At 42.5% G+C, this 25,817-nt stretch overlaps 1 protein-coding gene across 2 annotated transcripts in view; it reads left to right on the top strand.

Annotated features, from left to right (window-relative positions):
• The window catches only part of MYBPC3 (myosin binding protein C3), a 157,638-nt gene that overhangs the window by 28,863 nt on the left and 102,958 nt on the right, over positions 1–25,817 (top strand). For both annotated transcript variants that reach the window (XM_033928594.1, XM_033928593.1), the window contains 12 exons: positions 1,021–1,184; positions 4,953–5,085; positions 6,317–6,319; positions 7,286–7,410; positions 8,464–8,569; positions 12,798–12,964; positions 13,944–14,109; positions 17,377–17,483; positions 18,952–18,981; positions 21,549–21,685; positions 23,123–23,197; positions 25,171–25,330. In XM_033928594.1, coding sequence (XP_033784485.1) covers positions 1,021–1,184; positions 4,953–5,085; positions 6,317–6,319; positions 7,286–7,410; positions 8,464–8,569; positions 12,798–12,964; positions 13,944–14,109; positions 17,377–17,483; positions 18,952–18,981; positions 21,549–21,685; positions 23,123–23,197; positions 25,171–25,330 — 1,373 coding nt within the window. The remainder of the gene's footprint in view (positions 1–1,020; positions 1,185–4,952; positions 5,086–6,316; positions 6,320–7,285; positions 7,411–8,463; positions 8,570–12,797; positions 12,965–13,943; positions 14,110–17,376; positions 17,484–18,951; positions 18,982–21,548; positions 21,686–23,122; positions 23,198–25,170; positions 25,331–25,817) is intronic.

The raw sequence follows: 25,817 nt of genomic DNA, 5'->3' as shown, positions 1-25,817 counted from the left end.
TTTATTTAGTTAATTTTCTATCCTGTTTTCCCCAAATTAAAAGCTCCTAGTCTCTCCAGTATCTTCAGGGGTGATCTTTTCTCTGTTTTAGGAGACCTAATTTCTGTGCTGTGTGATTCAGCACCGAAACTAGGATGCCACAGAAGAAAAACAGATGAGCAAAGTCAACCATTATAAGCCCCTTATTGAAAATTCATGGACTTCTTTAAAATTTGAACCAGTGGTGTAGGGGGGCGAAGGGGTGGTCAGCCCCGGGCGCCAAGTTTGTGGGGGGCGCCAACAACCCTCCTCCACTCTGCCCCCCTCCACGCATGCGTCCCCTTCCCTTTCCCCGTACCTCTAGTGGAAGTTGTTGTTCGCAGCGGTCAACAACGTGCTCTATGCGACCCCCGTCGGCTCTCCCACTGATGTCACTTCCGGGTGCCACGCATAGGATATGACATCAGAGAGAGAGCCGATGGGGTCACGAGCAACAATTTTAACTAGAGGTATGGGGGATGGGAAGGGGGTGCACGTGGCAGGGAAGATCGTGGAAGGAGCGGGGGGGGGCAGAGATGAGGGGGGGGGCACTGCGGCCCTGGCCACCGCTCACCCTTGCTACACTACTGACTTCAACATACCATTTCTGAAGTTTTACGGATGCCTATCTAGAATAGAATGAAAAATAGCTAATCTGTTTCTATAGAATGTTTTAGGCTTTTTCCAGGCTATACATACCACTCTTTTCTCTTGAGTTTCTGGAACACATCTACTGTATATGAAGATACTTCTGGAGCCAGAGTGGAGTCTCCAAGATTTATCCTCATGGTGTTGCCTCACTTCTAAGAGATCAATGTTGGGATACAGGACTCTATCCTTTATAGAAAAGGATTTCTGGTTTTATCCCAGATCCTATCCCATTCCGTCTTCTTATGCCAGACCACAACTGAATCTCTCCGCACTTGCATTAAGGGAGTTTGAAATCCGGAACGTCCTTCCTTTCTTCTTTCCATGTTCTCAACTCCTTCCTTCTGGCTGCAGGGAAGTGAAGACCGAAGCCGCACCTGATGTAGATGTTTGGGAAATCCTTAGCAAAGCTCCTGCCTCGGAGTACGAGAAGATCGCTTTCCAATACGGCATCACAGACCTGCGGGGCATGCTGAAACGCCTGAAGAAGATGAAGAAAGAGGAAAAGAAAAGCACAGGTTTGATGCCAGCTATCGATTTTCTGCATGGTCAATGGTAATTTTGTTTTAAATAAGATGCCAGGGAGAGAATGGCGCAGGTGGGGATGGACATGAAGCCTGTGGGGATGGGGTGGGGACAGGGACAGTGTCCGTGGGGAAAGGGCGGGAGCAGAGACAAACTTTGTCCCCGTGTCATTTTCTAATACCAGGTCTGGGCCAGAGAGGGGTGTTCCAGTAGAGAAATGGAAGCTGAGCCTAACCTGGCAGAGTACCCCGGCTCTTCCACCCCTCATTCACCGCTCTCGTCCAGCTTCCTCCTTTTCCCCAGGTCTTCTACAGCTGATAATTGAGCAGCATGAGAAATGAAGCCCGTCGGGGCTCAAGGGAGGGGGAAGCGAGGGGAAGAGGGAAAAGGGAGGATGGGAAGTAGGAAAAAGACCAGGAAAGGGTTATTTTATCAAATAGACAAAGACTAGACTGAGCTAATCAAGTTAAGAGATCCAAGTCAGCAACTTGGCAAGACATGGCAGAAAACCATCATTGTGCCCAGTTGCAATGAGAGAAAGAGAGTGGATTAACGTCAAATGTTACATCTTAAAACAGCTAAACAGCATGAGCTGCAGGCCACCCTGCTATGGGGTGCCATCAGGACCCCTCTATCTACCTCTCTACCATTTAAGACTGTTTTGTGTTTTTTTTTTTTTAATTACCTTGATACCTTCAATGAGAGAACTGGCCCTTCATAAATACAAAACCGTAATAAGAGGGTGAGCGATGGTACTAGGGCACAGCTCCTTGTGACCCTGGGCAAGTCATTCAATCCTCCACTGCTCCAGGTACGTTAGCCCATCGGGACAGACAGGGAAAACTGCTCGAGTACCTGAATAAATTCCACGTAAACTGTTCTGAGCTCCCCTGGGAGAACGGTATAGAAAATTGAATCAATAAATAGTGTGAGAAGTTTCAGCCTCTGATAGCCAGAGCTGGTATTGTGACATCACAATGCCTCATTCCACCAATAAGAGCCAACCTCATCCGTGATGTCACAATGGCTCCATTGTCCTAGACTTGGCTCACTTTTTTTATTTATAGATTTATTCACTTATTACATCATATAACAAATCTAAGAAATACAAAAATTCAAACATAAAGTAATTTGAAATCATTTTACATTTTCCAGTCCACATTCTTGGGACTGATTTTCCAACTAAGGGAGGTCACATAATAAAATAGGAAAATTAAAATTTATCCTCATATAATCAGGCCTAAATTATATTGTGCTACATCACAAACCCTCAGCCTCACCGATGTTCTCTTTAGAGTTAACAAGGGATTTATCTAGAAGAAAATTTTCCAATTGATTTGGATCAACAAAGACAAATTTAGTATTCTCATAGGTCACTAAATCTTGGCTCTCTTTTACTACATTTTTATTTCTAGAGTGGCGCAGTGGTTAAAGCTACAGCCTCAGCACCCTGGGGTTGTGGGTTCAGACCCACGCTGCTCCTTGTGACCCTGGGCAAGTCACTTAATCCTCCCATTGCCCCAGGTACGTTAGATAAATTTTGAGCCCACCAGGACAGATGAGGAAAACACTCGAGTACCTGATTGTGAATAGAGAATGACACGGTGACAAAATTCATCACCGTTTCCGTCCCCGCGGGAAACCATCTTCATGTCATTCTTTAAGGAGAGAGGGAAGAATCAGAGTACGAATGGCCACAACCACTGACCCGCAAGCTTTGCTTTGAAGAATGCTGAGATTGAGCAGCAACATTCCAGAGCAGATATTGTGATGTCATAATGCCTCATTCCACCAGTGCCTAAGAGCCAATCACACCAGTGATGTCACAATGGCTTCATTATCCTTGGCTCCCATAAGAATCAGAGTATGAATGGCCACAACCACTGACCCGCAAGCTTTGCTTTGAAGAATGCTGAGATTGAGCAGCAACATTCCAGAGCAGATATTGTGATGTCATAATGCCTCATTCCACCAGTGCCTAAGAGCCAATCACACCAGTGATGTCACAATGGCTTCATTATCCTTGGCTCCCATAAGAATCAGAGTATGAATGGCCACAACCACTGACCCGCAAGCTTTGCTTTGAAGAATGCTGAGATTAAGCAGCAACATTCCAGAGCAGATATTGTGATGTCATAATGCCTCATTCCACCAGTGCCTAAGAGCCAATCACACCAGTGATGTCACAATGGCTTCATTATCCTTGGCTCCCATAAGAATCAGAGTATGAATGGCCACAACCACTGACCCGCAAGCTTTGCTTTGAAGAATGCTGAGATTGAGCAGCAACATTCCAGAGCAGATATTGTGATGTCATAATGCCTCATTCCACCAGTGCCTAAGAGCCAATCACACCAGTGATGTCACAATGGCTTCATTATCCTTGGCTCCCATAAGAATCAGAGTATGAATGGCCACAACCACTGACCTGCAAGCTTTGCTTTGAAGAATGCTGAGATTGAGCAGCAACATTCCAGAGCAGATATTGTGATGTCATAATGCCTCATTCCACCAGTGCCTAAGAGCCAATCACACCAGTGATGTCACAATGGCTTCATTATCCTTGGCTCCCATAAGAATCAGAGTATGAATGGCCACAACCACTGACCCTCAATCTTTGCGTTGAAGAATGCTGGGGTAGAAGGACTGAGGTTGAAATAAACACTACAAAATGATATGGGATTATTTCCCGCGGTTATCCACAATCTACTTTAAATGTTCCCTCTTTAAAAATAATCGGAACCCGCCGTGCTTCAATTTTCTCTGTTACTGCACCATTGTTATGGAACTCTCTCCCTTTGTACTTAAGATTAGAACAAGATTTGCAAATATTTAAAAAGAACTTAGTGTCTTCTTTTTAAAGAAGCCTTTAACTGACAGTTCACTTTTACAATAATATTAATTTAATTTCTTTTTCCCTTAAATATAGACCATTAATATTTATTCTTATGACCTTTTTTTTTTTTTTTCTTCTTTTTCTCGATCTCTCAATTTTTCCCCTTATTTCCCTAATTTGTCTCCCTTTTATGTACTCTTTTAACAAATATTGTATTTCTTCCCCGCTTTCCCGTTGTTTCCAGTTTTTTTCATGACCAAAGATGTATCTCCTGTTCGTTTAGTCGAATGTCATGTATAAGTGAGTGTATTTTAAATCCTGTTTTATTTTATGTAAAACGCTTTGAAATTGGAAAAGCGTTTAATCAAACAATTTAATAAACTTGAAACTTGAAACGGTGATGAATTTTGTCACCGTGTCATTCTCTAATTGTGAACCACTTAAATAAACTTGATAAGTGGTATATAAATATGGTACCTAAAACAGAAATAGAACCTTTGAAAGGGGCAAGGGTTGGGCTGTCAGAGATGGCAAGAAGCAGATGGCCAGGGTCATGGCAAATCTGGTATGAATGATATTTCAAACTAGGCGATCATTTAAAAAAAATTTAATGCTTTCAGTGCTGATGTAAAGTATATTCAGGGGGCTCTTTATGCAGAGAACTGTAAAGGAAAACAGACAGAGAAGTTAGGAAGAATAGGAAAAAAAAGGGAACAGAGAGAAATAGAAGAGAGAGTGCATTGCAGGAGAAAATAAAAAGAGAGAGAGAATGAAGAAATACACTATGAACAGTAAAAGGGAAGAGAATTGGCAGGCAGCAGCCAGGGAGAAAGAGAGACTGAATCCCCACAGCAAGAGGAAAAGGCACACGGGTCAAAACATTTCCATGAAGCTCTTTGTTAAAGACAGTGTCTTGTGTATTTAGCTTTTCTTAAGAAGCTAGACCCGGCGTATCAGGTGGATAAGGGCCAGAAGATCAAGCTAGTCGTGGAGCTTGCCAACCCTGACTCGGAGGTGAAGTGGTTGAAGAATGGACAGGAGATCCAAGTGAGCGGCAGGTAAATAAATAGCTCTAAAAGAGGAAGGAAAAGAAGCTACTTGAGAGAATTTGAGACAGATAAAACCCAGGCAGCTTGGCTGAGAGATTCCGAAAAGTATGAACAGTTCTTAAACTAAAACAAAATGCATGCCCATTAAGGCTGGCCTTACTTTGGTTGCTGTGTTTGTTACATGTTGATTATGAGGTGTTGGTTGGCATGTGTTAGAACAAAGCAAATACAGACAAGACAAAAATAAAGTGTCTGCTCCAAAGAAATTAAATGGGGTTTATGAGAGCTGAGGCAATTAAAGATCACAGAGGAAAGAGTGATTTCTATTTCTGGCTAGTAAAATGCGCCTTCAGACTAGGCTCGAAAGTGGTGGTGGTTTTCTTATTAGATATCAGCTATGGGTGGAAGTGTGATATGTTTGTTATTAGATATTGATCGAGATGTTTTAATTAAAACAAGGTGGTAATGGTGTGTTTATCAGGAGATGTTAGCTATTGAGATCATTAATACATGTATGTTTAAGTCGTATTTTAACCATGATGTATAATTCTGCCCATTGAAATGTGTATATGATTGTATTTTTCTACTGTTGTGAACCGCCTAGAACTAATGGCAGGGCGGTATACAAGAAATAAAATTATTATTATTATTATTATTATACAGTAGATTTCAAGGAGTACAATCTACAATATTGGTTTTGATGAGTTTGATATGAGATATTAGATATACAGATATTAGAGATCCTGCCAAACAAGACACAAACCACCTCCCCCATCTCGATAGACGATCAAACTCTCTACATATTCATCACTTCACAAACCGGGAAAGTGACACTCATACCAGAATCTGTAATGTCAAGATTGCAACACCAGATATGGCCAGTCTTCTCTCCAAACCAGATACCAAAATCATATGCCTACACAAACAGAAACCAAGATATCTATGTCCTGAACCCTAATGAAATGATGTAAATCCTAGACTTGGCCAAAATTGTAAATCACATTGAACGCCTTCTGGGGTATATTAGTGATCCATAGGAACTAATCTAATCTAATGATGAGTTTGCTAGGAGATAGTGGTTGTCAGTCGTTTTATTCACAAAACATGGGGCAGGATTGGGCAACAAATGTTCATTTGCCCCTTGTAAATAACATAATTGTTTGGTTTTTCTTTTTCTATTCTATTTTTGTTTCTCTGCCTACTGTGGATTTGGATTGGATGTTACTGGACATCTCCTCAGCAAGTAAGTCAATTTTCAATCCTCCCTTCTCACATTAAAAAACTGCTATTGTTGAAATCCTTGGCCTCATATGGGGAAAGGGTGAAGGAACTGCTGTCCCAGATTTCTCCCTGCTCCACAATGGGGCTTGGGCAATATTAGAAATTCCAAGTTATGTCTTACAAAAAATGAGGCTATGCTATTCCAAAATCCTCTCAGTTTCATAATAAAGGAGGGGGTGCCATCTGAAAGTCTCTTGTGTCCCACTCCAGATAACTGAGGAATTGAGTTGGAACCTCATTTAACATATTGTGTACAATTCTGGAGGCCGCACCTTCAAAAAGATATCAAAAGGATGGAGTCGGTCCAGAGGAAGGCTACTAAAATGGTGCATGGTCATCGTCATGAGGCATATGGGGACAGACTTAAGGATCTCAATATGTATACTTTGGAGGAAATGTGGGAGAGGGGAGATATGATAGAGATGTTTAAATACCTACATGACGTAAATGCGTATAAATGAGTCTCTTTCATTTGAAAGGAAGTTCTGGAATGAGAGGGCATAGGATGAAGTTAAGAGGTGATAGGCTCAGGCGTAATCTAAGGAAATACTTTTTTACAGAAAGGGTAGTAGATGCATGGAACAGTCTCCCGGAAGAGGTGGTGGAGATGGGAGACTGTGTCTGAATTCAAGAAAGCTTGAGATAGGCACGTGGGATCTCTTAGAGAGAGGAAGAGATAATGGTTACTGCGGATGGGCAGACTAGATGGGCCATTTGGCCTTTTATCTGCCATCATGTTTCTATTACCATAAAGCTCTATGACCTCACAATGCAAGTGTTAAGAGCCTTAGCCAATAGGGAGAGGAGGAGATAGTGGATACTGTAGATGGGCAGACTGGATGGGTCATTTGGCCTTTATCTGCCTTCATATTTCTATGTTTCTATGTAATGCGTAGTGAGTGACACTGATGAACTATTCACTTTTTAGATACATTTTTGAGAATATTGGCAACAAGCGGATTTTGACAATTAACCATTGCTCCCTTGCTGATGATGCGGCCTACCAATGTGTGATTGGTGATGAAAAGAGCTTCACTGAACTCTTTGTGAGAGGTAAGTTACCATGATACTTAGTAGATCCACTCCCACTCCCACTACATAGTAACATAGTAGATGACGGCAGATAAAGACCCGAATGGTCCATCCAGTCTGCCCAACCTGATTAAATTTAAATTTTTTTAAATTTTTTCTTCTGTGCTAGTTTCTACTACACCTCCCTCCACACCCCTATCACCATTCCATTCCCCCCCAATATTATCAACACCATTCCATGCTCTTCCATCCTTCCATCAGCCATTATTAGGGTGAATTTTACTCTATAGGAACTACAGATGTTTAAAAACCACGTAAGCCTTACCTATGAGTAGGGGTTACCAGACATCCGGATTTCCCCGGGCATGACTTTTCAAAAACCTGGCACTTTTGTCCGGGTTTTGAAAAACTTTCCTTCATGTAGGAGGGCATCTGCGCATGCGCGGGAGACCTGCCCTATGAGAGAAGGTAGTGGAGGGGCAGGGATGGGGGATTGGGGGTGGGGCTTGGGGTCATGACAGGGTAGAACTGGGGGGTGGAATGGGACGGGGATGGGTAGAACAGGGCAGGCCTGGGGGCAGGTCTAGGGATCCGGATTTTCCAGACAGAAAATCTGGAAACCCTACCTAATGAGCAAGAAACCATAGCTGAGGAAAGGCCATGCCACGGACCAAGAATCGAAACTAGTGAAGCGACATATCACCATGCTTATGAATGCGTCCTTAAGTGAGGGGGTCGCAGTCCAAGATTTAATGGACTGTCATAGCTGTTTGGTGACAACCACAACTCTGAATCAGAAGCTTTAAAAATATAGGACCAGGGTGACAACAATGAGTGAGAGCTTTGAGCCATGGAGCCAACGTCGCAACCACTGATGAAATTCCACGTGTAGGAATCTAGTCGGGGTTTTAACATTCTAATCCTACAGTCCAAATGAAAATGATCAAATCTTTAGTGTCTCTTTGCCTTTGCAATCGATGCCTTACACAATGTCAGGTAAGGTAGAGGAGACTGAGACTGAGACTGAGACAGAGAAAAGGTAGAGGCGTAACCACAGGCTGTGTTCCTTCTCAGAGCCCCCTATCCTGGTGACCCGCCCCTTAGAGGACCAGCTGGTGACGGTGGGAGAGAGAGCAGAATTTGAATGTGAGGTCTCGGAAGCTGGAGCACATGTGAAATGGTAAGAGCTTTCTCTTTGTTACAGATGCAGTAGCTCTTAATTCGCCCAGGTGCACTTCAGCCACTAATGCCAGCTCTCCCATGCCTACTCAGTTAGACCTGAACTGAGCATGTGCATTTGCGTCTGAAACACCCCTGAGTGAATTAAATGCTGCTGCAGGTGCGACTCAGGTGGGAGATGTCTTCAATTGGTAGAGCTTAGAATCCCTTCCAACCATGAAAGCTAGAGGGGTTCTGAGCCATAGGTGAGGGGTCCCAGGCCCCTGAGACACCCCTCCCCCCAGGCTATGCCACTGCTAATAACCAAGTGAGTGCCATTTTCAGAGAATACAGTAGAAGCAATAAGATATATCTTTAACTGATTCAGGAGCTCTTGGCTCTTCAACCAATGATGCTGATATCACACTGACCACTGAACACTTACTAGGGCTGGATGTGACCAGCAAAGCCTTCATTGCCAAGAATGGCACTGACCAGGTCTAAATCGGTGGTCTCAAACTCAAAACCCTTTGCAGGGCTACATTTTTGTTTTGTAGATACATGGAGGGCCTAAGAAAAAAATAGTTAATGTCTTATTAAAGAAATGACAATTTTGCAGGAGGTAAAACTCTTTATAGTTTCTAAATCTTTTGGCTAAGTCTTAATAATAATATTGTCATTTATAGCTAAAGAGACATAGGATCAAGAAACTCTTTTATTTTACTTTTGTGATTATGATAAATATACTGAGGGCCTCAAAGTAGTACCTGGCGGGCCGCATGTGGCTCCCCGGGCCACGAGTTTGAGACCACTGGTCTAAATTGATCCAGTGTCTAGATGCTTCTTTGGGGGAGGGGGAGAGGACAGGTTTCTTGGTTGATTCGATATTTGTCCCTGAGCTTGGATATGAATCCCCCCCAACACATATATACCAAGCCTTGTGGTAATGGGTCAGTTCAAGGTCTTGCGATCTGGCGTAAAGACCACTTCTGGTCTTTTCATTTAGGGAAAATCAAAAGACAGAGGGGGGACACTGGGAATTCCAGACATTTAGCCTTAACAACCTACTGTACCTCAACAAACTTACTTGAGCTACAACTGAAAAGGCGTGAGCCAAAGCCAAACCAACCAATTATAGTTTGCTTATGCACTAAAATGGGGATAAACCTTTTATTTTGCTGGTGAACCTCCTCCCTTCCCCCCTCACCCCCCCCCCCCCCCCCCCACACATTTGCTATTCCAACTGTCTGAACATCTACACGGTTTTAGCTCAGTCTCTGCTCTGGATATGAGTCTGACCTTCTAGTGAAACAGAATTTGGCTCTCTGGTGTGTACTGGAATGTTTACAGTCAGTGTTCACACATATCGTGTTTTCACACTTGTTAATTGGAGCAGGAACAGCATTGAGCACCTGTCGAACACACCATACAGTTTCGCATTACAATCTGGACATTTCCTGAGAGCACCTCGCGTTGAACACTAATGAAATGTGCTGGTATCGGCAAGACTGCTTCAGCTGGAGTTGGGCAGACAGTTCACAATCGGAAACATACAAATGTATTTATATATTTATGGAATGTTGTTTTTTTTATATATCCTCTTTTTAAGTGAACCTAATTTAAAAATGGTATACCGAGTAATGAGTACATTACTATAGTATGAAGAGAACAGAGTTGATACGATAGGAGTATTTGGTGACATTCTGTCAAGATGGTGTACAGAGAAGCTTAATATACGAGTAATTTCATTTAACTTTTCAAAACTAATACAAAGTGCCAAGATTTATACAAACATTAATAATCAAAATAAGCACTTATATTCAGACAATAACAGTGCAGAAGAAAAATATCCCTCCCATCCCTTCTAGCACATTGGATCAAAGAGATATCCCCCCCTGTCCTGGATGTGTATGGAAATAAATTAAAATTAAACGAAAACTATATCGAAGTAATGAAAGATGTCAACGGATCCCAAACCAGTTTAAACCAATTACTATGCCCCAACATATCGGCATTCATCTTCTCATATCTGTAGCATAAACATAAACTCGCCCACCAAAAAGGAAAATTAAGGCGATCGCAATTTTTCCAATTGCGAGTTACCATTTGCATGGCTATCCCTTCAACTTTAGTTTTTTTTTATAGTCCACTTTGCCATCAAGTTCTAGGTAGAGAACAATCAATCTAAAAGAGATACAATCAAATAAAAAGGTCTTAAGACTTCTGCATAATCCAGATAAAATCAACTCAAGACATAAAGACATAAGATCCAGAAATAATTCAGTTCCCAAGAACATAAATCAATATCCAAAGTTTTGTTGTTTTGTTTTTTTGTTTTTTTTTTTAAGTTAAGTATTTACTGAGTAATTGGAACCTCATTTAGTCCATGGTCAATCTAGTTTCCAGTGGTAGAGAATTCCAAGGTTCTGCTCCTCTTCCAAGTAAACTCATGTTAAATGTCTTTTTCAAATGATCAGTCACAAGCTTATATTCGACCCTGACTTTACAGGGGTGCCAATGTAAATTTTTCAAAAATAGGGTACAAGAAAGAGGCAAGAGCTGGAGAAGCGGAGACTTAGAGGGGATATGATAGAGACTTATAAGATCAAAAAGGGCACAGAGAAAGTGGGAGGGACAGATTCTTCAAACTTTCGACAACTACAAGAACGAGAGGGCATTCAGAAAAATTGAAAGGGGACAGATTCAGAACCAATGCTAGGAAGTTCTTCTTCACCCAATAGGTGGTGGACACCTGGAACGCGCTTCCAGAGGGAGTGATAGGACAGGGTACGGTATTGGAGTTCAAGAAGGGATTGGACAATTTTCTGAAGGAAAAGGGGATAGAAGGGTTTACTATTCAGGTTCTGGACCTGATGGGCCGCCGCGTGAGCGGACTGCTGGGCATGATGGACCTCAAGTCTGACCCAGCAGAGGCACGGCTTATGTTCTTATGTTCATAGATGGTGTATGGACTAAGGCAAATAGAGAAGCTGGGGCAGTCCGTTCAAGTTGAATCCTTATTATGGCGACGGCAAATACAGAAGAGCAAGATATAGGTCCTTAGGGTCAACCAAAAGGAGGTGGCATTATGTTGGGAATCCAAACTCCTCTAAATACAATGGTCTAGAAGGACTATCCTCATTCGAAAAATGCCTACACACGTTGCAGTATCCTAAAGACATTCGCTCACGGGTACTGCACATTAGATTGAACTAGTGCAGTCCCTTATACGTGAGCTATCATTAATCTTTTTTTTAAAAACCCAGTTTGCTTACTTTTTTGTTATTTTAGTATTTATATACCACTTATATAAATACTAATTTATACTGCATCTGTAACAAAATTTATATACCACTTATATAAATACTTATATATAGTCTAAGTGGTTCACATTCAGGTACTCAAGCATATTTCCCTATCTGTCCCGGTAGGCTCACACTCTTCCTAATGTAACTGGGGCAATGGGGGATTAAGTGAGTTGCCCAGTGTCACAAGGAGCAGCATGGGATTTGAACCCACAACCTTAGGGTGCTGTAGTTTCTACTTTTACAAATTTTTTTAATAACTATTGCACTTATTTTTAAGTAAAGCACTTACGGTAGCTCAAAATGAAGACTGAAGGTTCAATGGAGCTTCCGTTTCACTATAGGAGCTTCTTCAGGAACCAACCTTCCGTGAAAGTACTTAACTTCATTTCATTTTCCAGCACTATATTGAACGTGTCTTTTGTTGACGCACTCGTCTCACGCATGTAATTGAAATTTGTCTTTTTCTCACCCGTGAATTTCTTTAGGCTACTGCAACGTGTATAGGCGTTCTTTGTATGGGCATTATGTTGTGAACAGCATATGCTTCACCCCTTTCCTGAAGTCTGTAGACTGAGTTATAGGCGTACTCAGTGCTGCATGGATTTAAAGGAGCCAGAAAGACTATAGCAGTACTGGATGCAGGATGTGGTCCAATGGGTTTGCAGTGTCATCTCTTTGCGGAACACAGACAATACAATAACCCAGCAGTGCAGCAAATCTGGCTCACAGCTCCCCAAGAGAGTTCTAAGCCCATGTGTGTCAAACCCAAGATCTTGCAGCAAAACTTAGATAGGAAAGGAAGACTATCGTCTACATCTCTCTTGGAGATGAAACAGATCTTGCCATTATCGTTCCTCTCCCAGAGTCCCTCTGTCTCTAACACTTTTGTCTCCTTTGTGCTGAAAGATGGAAACATGGAACATTTTGTTGGTTGACTTTCAGGGAGAAGGATGGAGTAGAACTGACTCGAGAGGAGACCTTCAAGTATCGATTCAAGAAGGACGGGAAGAAACATTATCTTATAATCAATGATACCACTAAGGAGGATTGTGGGCATTATACTGCGAAAACTAATGGTGGGGAGTCGGTTGCTGAGCTTCTGGTGCAAGGTGAGGAGCTTTGGAGGTGGGAGGGTGAATAATGTACCAGACAGAAGACAAAGAAGCAGGACAGAGGATCCCAAATATCTAGGGACCCTGATCATCTCTGCTAGAAGATCTATTGATCTCTGTATATGCAGCTTGTTATTTGATCCACATAGTAGCCGTGATAGAGACCTGTGGGGTGAGATCTATATACAGGTTATTACAGAAGTCCACGTGCAATCTATGAGATATCTGTATACCATCAGAAGTCTACATACAATAGGTGACAAAGGTCCATTCAGCAGCAGTACCAGAAGTCTATATTGCAGTTTGTATACAGTGGCTGACCAAGGTTCATAATAAGAGTTGTGAGAGAGATCTACATACCAGGGGTGCCAGAGATCTGTATACAGTGAGTGATAGAGGTCTGTGCACCAGCAATGACAGAAGGCTTTGTACCACCAGTGATAGTCTGTAAATGGTCATATACCAGATATCTGTAAATACCAGCAGTGAGTGATATAATTCTGTGTGTCATAGGCAAGAGTAGTTCATGTACCAGCGGTGGCAGAGTAGAATGCAAGTACAATGTAATAACAGTATTTGATTATTGGTCCAAAACAAAAGACGCTGTGGAAGCTGATGTTCCCGGTGCAGACTGTATTATTTCAACAAGATAATCCACATCGGGACCCCCTGAAGAAGACAGTTTGATCGAAACACAGACCGTGTCGGGTCCTCTTCATTGCCTGAAGTTGTGGATTATCTTGTTGAAATAATAAACTCAGCATCGGGAACATCAGTTGCCACAGCGTCTTTTCTTTTGAATGTTCATCTTTCTGTGGATTCATTGCGTCAAACTTTTTGGTTGATTTGATTGTTGGTTCAACGTTGCCTTGGTATGACTGGATGGACTGCCATCGTTTACTGTGTTACTATCTGTATATAGTGGCAGTGATCTAGGTCAGTCTGGCAGCTGGTGATGTTTATTTTCTGAATACAGAGAAGAAGCTTGAAGTTCTACAGAATGTAGCGGATCTGACGGTGAAGGCTCGTGAACAGGCTGTCTTCAAGTGTGAAGTCTCGGATGAAAATGTGAAGGGCATCTGGGTTAAAAATGGTGTAGAAGTGATCCCCAGTGATAGGATAACGATTAGTCACATCGGCAGGTGAGTTCCAGACTTCTTGCTGTCTTTCCACACAAAATACTTGTCTGATGTGCTACTTTTACCCTTTATCACTACTACTGCATCCCTTATGCTGTGCACATCACACCTTCCACCACGTGTACAGAATTATGCACATCTCCTTCATCTTAGAAATATTTTTCTGTCTTTGGCCCAGAACACTTATCTTCTTGCGCTGAAGGTAATACTCTTTGGATTCTCAAATATTTAGAATAGTTCTTCTTAAATAGAGAAACTGGAAACCGGTTTTAATTCAGGCATATTCTGGAAAGGGGGGGGGGGGAAGCAAGATGGAGGGAATCGGAAGGGAAAGCTGGAGGAGAAAAAGATAGAGGCGGAAATAGACACTTTGGAATTTGAGAGGTTTGTAAAGTAAAAGCTGATAGGAGGGGAAGCGTCTGTTGAATTCACACATTTTATTGCAAATATAAATGTGTTGCAAAACAAGACTCACAACTATTAAAAAAAAAAAAAAGGAAACAGGAAGAGAGATGATAATCGTTACTACCCAGTTTCCCCGAAAATAAGACCTATCAAGAAAATAAGCCCTAGCATGATTTTTAAAGATGCTCCTAATATAAGTCCTACCCCAAAAATAAGATCGACCCCTGAAGGCCCCCCCAAAAAAATGTCCCCGACACTCCTTGACTCCATCCCTGATACTAGTGCTACCTGAGTTGCTGAAAAAAATCAGACTTGTCAATTCAGCAACCCCCACCCCTCCTGCTTTAGGAGGCCTCGAAGCGGAGGTATGTCAGTCTCACGGTGGGAGGGTCGGGGAAGTTCTGCTGCAAAAGGGGATGGGTGAGAGGGGAGGAATGATGCTGCATATGGGGGGGGGGGGCAGAAAGGAAAGAGGAAGAATTGGGGTAGAGGAGAGGAAGGGAGAGATGATTGTTGTACATAAAAAAAATAAGACATCCCTGAAAATAAGCCCTAGTGTGTTTTTTTGGACCCAAAATTAATATGACACTGTCTTATTTTTTGATGGAACACGGTGTCTTGACCAAGTTATATAATAGAATTTAAAAATGTTGGAAATCACATGAGAGAAACCCAATGAGTCCTTCTGTTTTCCAGTGGTCAAGCAAAAGTAGAACTGAGAAGGTCCAGGAGCAGACTTTCCAGGAATTCCATCACATTTGACCCATTTGCTCTTTCAGGGATGACAAGTATTTGAATCTTACTTCTTCTATTACAATTGGGAAGGTCCTTGACATCTAATGTTACTTCCTTGAATGGCAGAAGCATTCACCTCCACTAGTTGGGCCACTATCTCAAGCTTTACGCTTTGGTCATCAAGATCAATGATTCACTATTGCAATGTGGGAAACTGAGCAGTTAGGTTTTCTAAGTCTCCAAAGTTGTTATGTCTTTCAGTGTTTATAACTCATGCAGCATTAGATCTAGTACTGTGGCCTAGTCTCTTGCTGTTTTGTGTGGTGTGGGTGGATCAGCTTTATGCCTTTTTAGCCCTGAAAAGATGGCGGATCATGGACCAGACTTGTTGACTGATTATAAGATTTTTCAGGCAAGTTTTGAGCAATCGGCAGTGTCCGTCAAAACCCCCTCAGGCTTTGATTTCCTGTGTTTTTCCGAAGCTGTATGGAGCAGTCAGTTCATGTGTCTACTTAAATCGAGCCTTGATCACTTTGTCACCATTTCCAGTTTAAAACGTGATTAAATATTTCATATAAATAACTCTAAACAATATGTAAATTTCCGTGGAGTGCTCAGACCCACAAACTATAGTGCTTCATGATAAACCATGACATCACTTCAGCTGTTTTGAAAGAACTTAGTGTCTCTGCCCTTCTGACTCGTTGGTGGCATCCGGCAAACTTTCATTCGGCTTGTCCACTGGCAGCATTTGAACTCGGCAAATGACGAGCTCCCGACGAAGGGTATAACACCTGAAACCAGTTGAGCTGGACAGCTTGGCAGTGAACAACGCCATGGCTGGACTTCATTAGGGGCCGTTTTGAGCAACGCTGCAAAGGAACCAACTGAAGATAAGTACTGAGAAACACGCCAGTTTTGAGCAGTAATTCTGACTAGTTTGCACACGTTTCACTGTATGTGGGTTACACGTATGAATTAGTGCACTTATGTATGCCTATGATGGTGCAAAGTGGGGCTTAAAAAATAGCCTGGCACAAACGGTTTAAGCCTGAACACACTGGTTCACCAGTGCCCCATTAGCTTCGACTATTGCACCGAGGCTACATATATATATATGCATATATAAATAATTTGTTATTTTACAATTTTGTTACAATTTGTTTAATTTATAGAGATGCTGCCAGCTTCCCTGAATTTTTATCTGGGGATTTGGATCTTTACATCATTGTTGATATTCCCCGTTGGGTTTTTTGCAATTGTGTGAGATTTCATGATAAAGCACAGCACTGGTTGTCTATAAGACCCTCACCGCCTTCACACTCTTAACCACCTAAATACCAAACATCATAAGGCATTTTTGTTAACACTTATCTGTGTTCCAATGGCGGCTTTGCAGTCTGCTAGGACAACCTGGGCTAGGTACTAATGGCTTGAATGGGCTGTCCCTGTCTGGTCGCCTCTCCCCCAACTCGGGTTTCGCTGAAGTAGCTTCCTCAGGAGGGGACACATCAGCCTCCATCTCCCCTCTCAAAATCTGAGAGATGTCCTCTTCTGTAGCCCTATCGCTCTGTGAATGGGACTGCGGTGTCGGAGGAGGTGGAGGCATGTTTTTTGGATGGAGGAGAGGGATGTTGCTCATACAAGCAGCTCACCTGAGTAAAACCTATAAATACATTTTTTATTGTTATTTCATATTTTTGTCATTTGAATGAATATTATACCTTTTAAGGATCCACACAACAACCAAGATTTGCAACAACAAAACAAAATGAACCAGGATCTAATTGCAATTTTTGAATCATCCTTCTTGACATTCTTCTATGAACTCTTATCACAGTTATAGGAACAGACATTCTTATGTTGTAAATCTTTCATTAATGATTAATATAATATCATTCTAATATCTAGATAAATATTGCCACGCCATAAGCAAGAAAGTTTACACTGTTGCCCCACATCTCCTGCAATTTGAAGACTTCTTCCAGCCTATAATACATTTTTTGACGATGTTAATATATTTTTCCAAGATGCATCTGGGTAAAGCCTGAGCTGCCATTTTGAGGAATCATGAGGGTTGCCTCCCCTTCTTCACAGAGGTCAAAGGAAGTATTGCATTTTATTTTTCAGAATTCACAAATTGACTATTGATGATGTCACCCCTAATGATGAAGGAGATTACTCATTCATCCCTGATGGGTTTGCCTTCAACCTCTCTGCCAAGCTCAAGTTTATGGGTGAGTGTATGACATCTAGAGACCCTAGCTAATATCGGGGAGAATGTGGTGGAATGGTCAAAGCTACAGCCTCAGCACCCTGAGGTTTGTGGGTTCAAACCCACACTGCTCCTTGTGACCCTGGGCAAGTCACTTAAGTTCCCCCATTGCCCCAGGTACTTTAGAAAGATTGTGAGCCCACCAGCACAGACAGGGAAAAATGCTTGAGTATCTGAATATATTCATGTAAGTTGTTCTGAGCTCCCTTGGGAGAACAGTATAGAAAATTGAATAAATAAATAGTGTTTAAAGTTTCAGCCTCTAATAACCAAAGCTGGTATTGTGACATCATAATGCCTCATTCCACCAATGCCTAAGAGCCGATGTCACAATGGCTTGATTGTCCTATACTTGGCTCACTTTTACTACATTTTGATTTCTAGAATGGCACAGTGGTTAAAGCTATACCCTCAGCAACCTGAGGTTGTGGGTTCAAACCCATGCTGTTCCTTGGGCAAGTCACTTAATTCCCTCATTGCCCCAGGTACATTAGATAGAATGTGAACCTGTTAGGACAGACACACAAAAATGCTTGAGTACCTGAATAAATTAATGTAAACCATTCTGAGCTCCCCTGGTGTCAGGTCAAAAGCGCGCCGGGACAAAGGCACGCGCAGACAACTGAGCGCAACGCGGAGGCATGCGCCGAAGAAAATGACTGTTTTAAAGGGCTCCGATGGGGAGTGTGGGGGGGAACCCCTCCACTTTATTTTATACAGATCGCGCCGCGTTGTGGGGGGGGGGGTTGTAACCCCCCACATTTTACTGAAAACTTCACTTTTTCCCTAAAAAACAGGGAAACAGTTAAGTTTCCAGTATAATGAGGGCGTTTACAACCCCCCAAACTCCCCACAATGCCACCGCGATCTGTATTAAGTAAAGTGGGGAGGGTTCCCCAACAAAAACCCCCGTCGGAGCCCCTAAAAACACTCTTTTTCTTCGGCGCGCACTTCCGTCTTGCGCTCAGTTGTCGGCGCACGCCTTTTTCTTCGGCGGTTTTGTCTATGAACCGAACAGTTTAGAAAATTGAATAAATAAATAAATGTCATCGTCCCTATATGCTCTGGGATCAGTGTAAGCCCCATGATAGAGATCCTCCTATAAGTAGGAAATCTGACCTGAAAATCCACCCAATACATGTGAGTCTGTTACCAAGAGCCTCTCAATACATCTGATCTTTCTGCTGAAAATGTTCTTATGCTTGTTTATGAGTAATCTCTGAACCATCTGTAGACCTTTGAGTGACTCCTTAGACATTGACAGGTCTCTGAATGACCTTTGAGTCACTGGTGTATCTATAGGTGCCCCCTGTGGCATTGGTAGATCTGTGAATGATCTTTGAGTCACTAGTGGGTCTCTTGAGTGTTCTTTGTGATATTGATCGCTCTGCTTCTCGGATCTGATTAGTGAAATTCTTCTTCTTTTCCAGAGGTGAAGATTGATTTTGTTCCAAGACATGGTAATAAATCCAAGATTCTATTTGGATTGAAAAACAATGTAGTGTCATGTAAATATGCTCCCATTTGTCTAGTTCAGTGTACACAAATGCTTAGGTGGGTTGTGTGCATAGGTGGTTATATGTATGTGCAAATAGCTACTAGATTAGAGAGAGACCCGAAGACAGAAACATACAGATATAGATAATAAAGAAACTGAGAGATCATACAGAAATGATAGAGCTTAAAGAGAGACATGGGAAAAGGTCCATTTTCGAAAAATACGTCCAACATATATTTTTTGAAAATCATCTAACTGTACGTCCAGCCATCTGATCATCCAGACAGCTAGACCTCATTTTCGTCCAAAAATTCATCCAAGTCAAAAACGCCTAGAAAAATACCTTTTAGATGTGGGTGGGGTCAGCAAAGTGATGGACTGGACACCCAAACATTGCACCAGAGTGGTGGGATAGTTTACAAGGCACTGCTGTGAACTTCATAAAAAGGGTGTCACATACACATCTCACCACAACAACCTTATTGGTCATGGTGAGCCCCCCCAGAACCTACTAGATCCACCTGTCTACCATCCCAAAATCCCTTATGGCTTCAGGTGCCACTTATATGGCAGTACATAAGGGTTTTAGGGGGTTTGGGGGGGTGCACATATTTCACCATGCATGCAGTGGTTCGAGTGGCTTATGGGTCTGGGTCCTCCTCTCCATGTTTCACTAGCCTACCCCCCAGACCACTTAAGCCACCTCTGTGCAGCTCTTCTAGGCTTTTCTATGCCAGGCTACCAGGTGCTGATGTTCTGGAGGCAGATATGTAAAGTTGTTATTATGATTTTTATGGCAGCGGGGGTGGGAGGGGGGTCAGTAATCACTAAGACAGTGTGTGGGGGTCTGTACTTTGTTCCTGCAGTGGTTATCTGGTCATTTTGGATACCTTTTTGTGACTTAGACCTGGTTTTAGATGGCCTAAGTCACAACATTCAAGTTCCGTCTAGGCAGTGTTGTTACACTTTTGGTTATACATGTAGTATGACTACGTCTAGGACGGCCCACATCCCGCCCAAATCCCACCCTCACCACTCCTTCTAAAATGCCCCTTTTAGCTGTAGGCGGACTGCAGCACTGTGAAGGCCAAAGTCATTTTTAGATATGTCTAAAACCCGGTTCAATTATCGGCACTTGGTCGACTTGTCTCACCGATCGTCTAAGTGCCGATTTAGGCCGGTTTTTAGACGTATTTCCGTTTCGATTATGAGCCCCATAGATTTTTGTTTCTGCAGTTTGATACTTAATGAAATAAGATAACACTCTTTTCAGCTACAGTGGCAAAATAACGCTCCGAATTTAGGAAGCTGGTTGGTTGGGCTGAGAACTGTTGAGCACCCCCCTCATAGATGACGGAGAATAGCAATGATAGAGCAATGACGGAGAGAGAATAAAGATGATCATTGATTAAAAAAAATAAAAAAAGAGAGAGAGGAAGCATGATAGAGATAGATGACAAAGGGAAAATGGTGTACAGTGGCGTAGTGAGGGATGGGGGTTGACGTACCACCCCAGGCGCCGTCTTTGCATGGGGCTCCACTGCCTCTCCTCCTCTCTGCCCCCTGTGGACCTTTTTAACCCTCCCCCCCCCCTTTTTTTGTAGTAGAGGCTGCCACGCAGCAAACGCTCCAGCACCCATTAAATCCCTATGGGCTTTGTAGTGATTACCGCAGCATCAGCCACTAACACAGCTTTGTAAAAGGAGCCCAAAATGCTTGCTTGCTGCTCACGCCAGCCTGGGCTCCCTTTTGATGTCACTTCCTGGTTGCAGAATCTAGACGTGATGTCAGAAGGGAGCCGAAGCCGGTGTGGGCGGTGGGTGGGAAGATGCTGCTCGCGCCGGTGAATATTTCAAGAGGTACACGGGGGGGCGGGAGGGTGCTCAAGCGGTGGGGAAGAGGGGGGTGCACACAGCACGGCAATGCTGGGTGCCAACCTCCCATGCTATGCCCCTGATGGTGCACTAGAGACATGATTCTTTTATTAAGGTGCACTAACGATTTAGCACGCTAAATGTTAAGGCATCCATTATATCAGCGCGCATTAATCTGTAGCATGCACTAAATCGGTTAGCGAACCTTAATAAAAGGAGCCCATAGCGTCAAGACGTAGATGGCTATTAGAGAAAGAGGTATCTCTGCAACAGTAGTTCTCAACTCAGTCTTCAGGACACGCTCAGCTAGTTGGGTTTTCAGAGTATCCGCAATGAATATGCATGAAAGAGAGAGAGAGATTTGCATATAATGAAGGCAATGCATGCAAATCTCTCACATGCATATTCATTGCGGATATTCTGAACATCTGACTGGGTGTGTCCTAACGGGTTGAGAATCCCTGCTCTAGAGAGAGATTAGAGCTGGTATATTGATGGTTCCTAACTAAGGCGCGCTAATTGATTTAGAATATACAAGTGAACATATATGGCCAATACTTATATAATATAATTTTTTTTTTCTTTAGTTGAAAAATGTTTTTTATTGATTTTGATGTACAATCGTTTAAATATTCTTTACCCTCTCCCTCTGCAGAACCTCCGAAGATTAACCTGGACTGCGGGTCAAAAACGGATGATGTTATTACTGTGGTGGCGGGGAATAAGCTACGCCTGGAAGTGCCCATCTCTGGAGATCCGGCACCCACCGTAGTCTGGAACAAAGGCGATAAGGTAATAGGAGAGTGTGCCCAGGGGCCATGGCCATCTGGAAGTCAGCAGGAAGGAACTGGGTTTCCGGCAAAGAACTGCAATTAAGAACCATGTATTTCTGCCAATGGAGCACCGGTTTGGGTGGTGAGCAGCCCAGGGTTTGAACCCACAACCTCAAAATCCATAATAAAACAGAACAAAACCACCAAATGTTTATATACCGGAAATCTGATAGTCAACATTTATGTTCTCCAAAATTTGGGATTTGCTCCAGTCTCTCTCCTTGGAAGAGGACCTCTAGTTAGTGGTTTGGTTGTGTGTTTTGTTTTTTGTTTTTAATTAAATCAAGCAGTGTTGCAAAAAGAACTTGCCAGCATGGCACTAGAAATCATTACATGCCTATGGATGGATGATAGTTAGCAGATATTCAGAATGTTTGGGTTTTGGGGTGGAGCTTTTACCTTCCCCTTTGTCACTATAAATAATAATTGCCCAAATGGGGGTATTTGGGGGATAAAAAAAAACCCTATAGTTCAGTGCAAATGTATAACAGTGTCTGCCTCTGGGTCTGCTTGGTGTATATTTTGTTATGTTCCTGTGTCTGGATCAGTTAGGAAATTTATGTTGCATCTCCATCCTAACCCAGCTACATCTCCCTACACTGCATCTCTCCCTTGCCACATGTTCTCCAGTTTATTCCAACTACCCCCCTCCGTCTTACCTTAGCCCTGCATCCACGATGCACTCCAATCACCATTTTCAACGTGCACCAAACTCATTGCTTCACCTTATCCTTACCAACTAGTCACCTTTTGCAATCTCTCTTCTCCTTAATCTCGTGTCTCTAGTTTATTCCAGTTAGGCTTCTCAATTTTACCCCATTGCATGTCTCTATTCCCCCCCCCCCTCTTACAAAACCACTATAGTGGTTTTTAGCACAGGTTGGCGCGCTGTTCCCAATGCTCATAGAAACTCTATGAGTGTCGGGAGCAGCACGGAGCAATCAGCACGCCGGCCTGCGCTCAAAACCACTATCACGGTTTTGCAAAAGGTGAGGGTATGTTACCCCAGTCACATTCTTTATCTTACCTTAACTATTCCTTCTTAATCACACCTCTCCTCCTTATCTCAAGCGTTAACCCAACTGCACTTTTTATCTTGTTCAATCAAGTCACTTAGCTTCATCTTCCTCTAGTGGTGACACTTTATTTCGCTACACCCAGTGCACTCAGTCACGCTTCTCTGAAATTCAACTTTTGGTTGAATCTTTCTTCATCTTTCACAGTCCTTTCCGTCCATCACAGTTCTCGGTCACCCACCTATCAGCCTCCACATTTTTCCTTCCCCAACGTTGTCCAAGTTCATCCGTCATACCTTCCTCGTGCCTCTGCGCCTCAGAGTCTGACTCAATTGGTCTCCTCTTCTCCACTCAACCTCAATCATATTTTACTGATATAGGGTGGAAGTGCAGTGTCCAGATGTGAGGACCCTCCAGATGCAAGTACAGAGGACAATCTGAGTAGAAGTAATAAAGTAAGTTTCTGGTTTAAGCGTCACCTTTATATTACCGAAACTCGTGTTGCAACAACATCTAATTATGAAATATGTACAGAACCACACACACAAAAGTGTTGCACGTAGTACAGACGCAAAAGTAAACCATACAATTTCACTGTATCAATTGTATACCGGCAGAAGTAGAAAAATAATTTCCAACGCTTGCAATCTATCCTAGGTTTCCTTATGGATACTATATGAATATAGGTTCCTGGAAAAAGAGCCCCTCTAGAGCTTTACTCTCTTTGGAGAGAACCCTTCCCCCAAATGGAAGCTTTTCTGTCTATTTACTATAAGTTTCTTCAGAGCTTTCTAAACCTTTAGACACAGTGTTTTTATTTGGTATATGCTTCTCCAGATGGGACTTTGCTACTGGGTTTCTTTATCCTGTAGCTTTTCAGGGACTCTTGGTCCCTTCCTATCCCTCAGGCTTGGTCTTTCAGTACTGGTCTTTCTCCTTGGAAGGACGTACTAATGGGTTGGCCCCTTCAGTTTAAGCGCGGCATCTCTATAGGTTCTGTTATTGCACCTCCACTCTCCAGGTACAGTGGATGGATCAGCCAGAGACCCTCTACTGGTGCAATGGCCAGGGAAGTAGGATCCAAAGACAAAGAAGTTCAACTGGGCCGGGTTTTTATACCAGCACAGTTTCTCTCATAAAAACCTAAGAATAGCCTTACTGAGTCAGACTAATGGTCCATCAAGCCCAGTAGCCTGTTCTCACGGTGGCCAATCCAGGTCACTAGTACCTGGCCAAAACCCAAGGAGTAGCAACATTCTATGCAGAATCCCCAAAGAGTAGCAAAATTCTGGAATCCTCACATTCCTTGCTACCGATCCAGGCAAGTGTGGCTTCCCCCATGTCTCTCTCAATAACAGACTATGGACTTTTCCTCCAGGAAATTGTCTATATCCTTCTTATAACCAGCTACGCTATCTGCTCTTACCACAACCTCTGGCAACGCGTTCCAGAGCTTGATTTGGCTTTTCCTTAATTTCATTTTACATCATTTGGGCCCTAAATTTGCAGCAGAAGGCCCAAATCCTATTGTTTTGTCCATCCTGTCTTATTTTCCTTCCATTTCATTCTGAATATCGGGCAGACTCGGAACAAGACATAGAACACATGCAGACACCGCCCCCCCAACACACCCACCAATTCAAAACCAGTATGATTTTTCTGTCTTTATACTGGCTCGCCTATGTTGTCCAGTGCTTCCTGCCTTTGCTAGGAGTCTTCTAGCTCGCCCTGTAGACTTCCTCCTGCTCGTTTTCTCTGTTCTCCATTTACTAAGTTTCTATAAGAGAAGATATAATAATAATAACTTTATTTTTGTATACCGCCACACCACTGTAGCTCTAGGTGGTTCACAAAAGAGATAAACTGAACAATCAGTGAAAATTCAAGCAACAGGGAAAAATAAGTAGTGGGAAAAACAAAGAAGTATCGGGTAACAAATTTATCAAAAAGATAAGTCTTTACTAATTTTCTAAAAGAGTAATAGGACAAAGCTTGTGAAATAGTTTCTCTTAAACAGGCATTCATTTTGCCTGCTTGAAATGAAAGTGTTCTGTCCAAAAATCCCTTGTAACGGCAAGATTTTAATGTCGGATAGGCAAATAAGCAAGAGCTGTGAGTAGACTTGGTGGTATAAGGCAGCTCAAAATGAGCAGAAAGATAAATTGTGGCCAGGCCTGTTAAAGATTTAAACCAGATGCAAGCAAATTTAAACAAAACTCTTGCTCTATCGGCAGCCAATGCAATTACCGCCAGTAAGGGCTGACATGCTCATGTTCCTTAAGGCCAAGATGGTATCAGTATCTTATGGTATCAGGTATCAGGTATGGTATCAGGCATGCTACGTATCTTGCTTCTCGTCTTTGATGGACTTCAGAGCTGGGCTAGGTTAGCACCCTTTCTAGGTCATCTCTGTGTTTGCTGTACGCAGGTGATCTCGGAGCTGGAAGGAAGGGTTCGCGTGGAAACGTTCAAAGACCACTGCGTTTTCATCATCGAGGGAGCTGAGAAGCAGGATGAAGGCACGTACAATGTGGTGGTGCAGAACCCAGCAGGAGAAGACACAGCAGATATCACTGTCAAAGTCATCGGTAAGTGGGGGGGGGGGGGGGGACAGGCAATTTTGATGCAAATAGATTGGTCATCCATCTTCAATTTAATTAATCACATATTTTTTAATAAGTGAATTAAGTGTTATAGGAATGGTTCTCTGGCTATCTGAAAAATAAAAATAATAAACAACACGCTTGCCAGCAAAATTCATTATTTGCAATATACTTTTCATATAGGAAGAATTTGTGCTCATAGACATGGAGGAAAAAGGGGAATTAAATTCCCCAAAAAACCTCACCACCCAATCATTGCATCTCTTCCAAACATGCAATAAGGCTGAATTTATATTGGCTCTTATAATAAATAATGAGCACTTATCTCATGTTATTATTGGAGCCAAAGAAATAATAACATGAGATAAGTGTTCCTTATTTATTATAAGATCCAATATAAATTCAGCTTTATTGTATTTTTGAAAGTGATGTCAGCGGGAGAGATGATGTGAAAATGTTTCCTATATAACGA

This window comes from Geotrypetes seraphini, chromosome 19 (assembly GCF_902459505.1).
Source record: "Geotrypetes seraphini chromosome 19, aGeoSer1.1, whole genome shotgun sequence".
Taxonomy (NCBI): Eukaryota; Metazoa; Chordata; class Amphibia; order Gymnophiona; family Dermophiidae; genus Geotrypetes; species Geotrypetes seraphini.
This window is presented reverse-complemented; position numbering and strand designations above follow the sequence as displayed.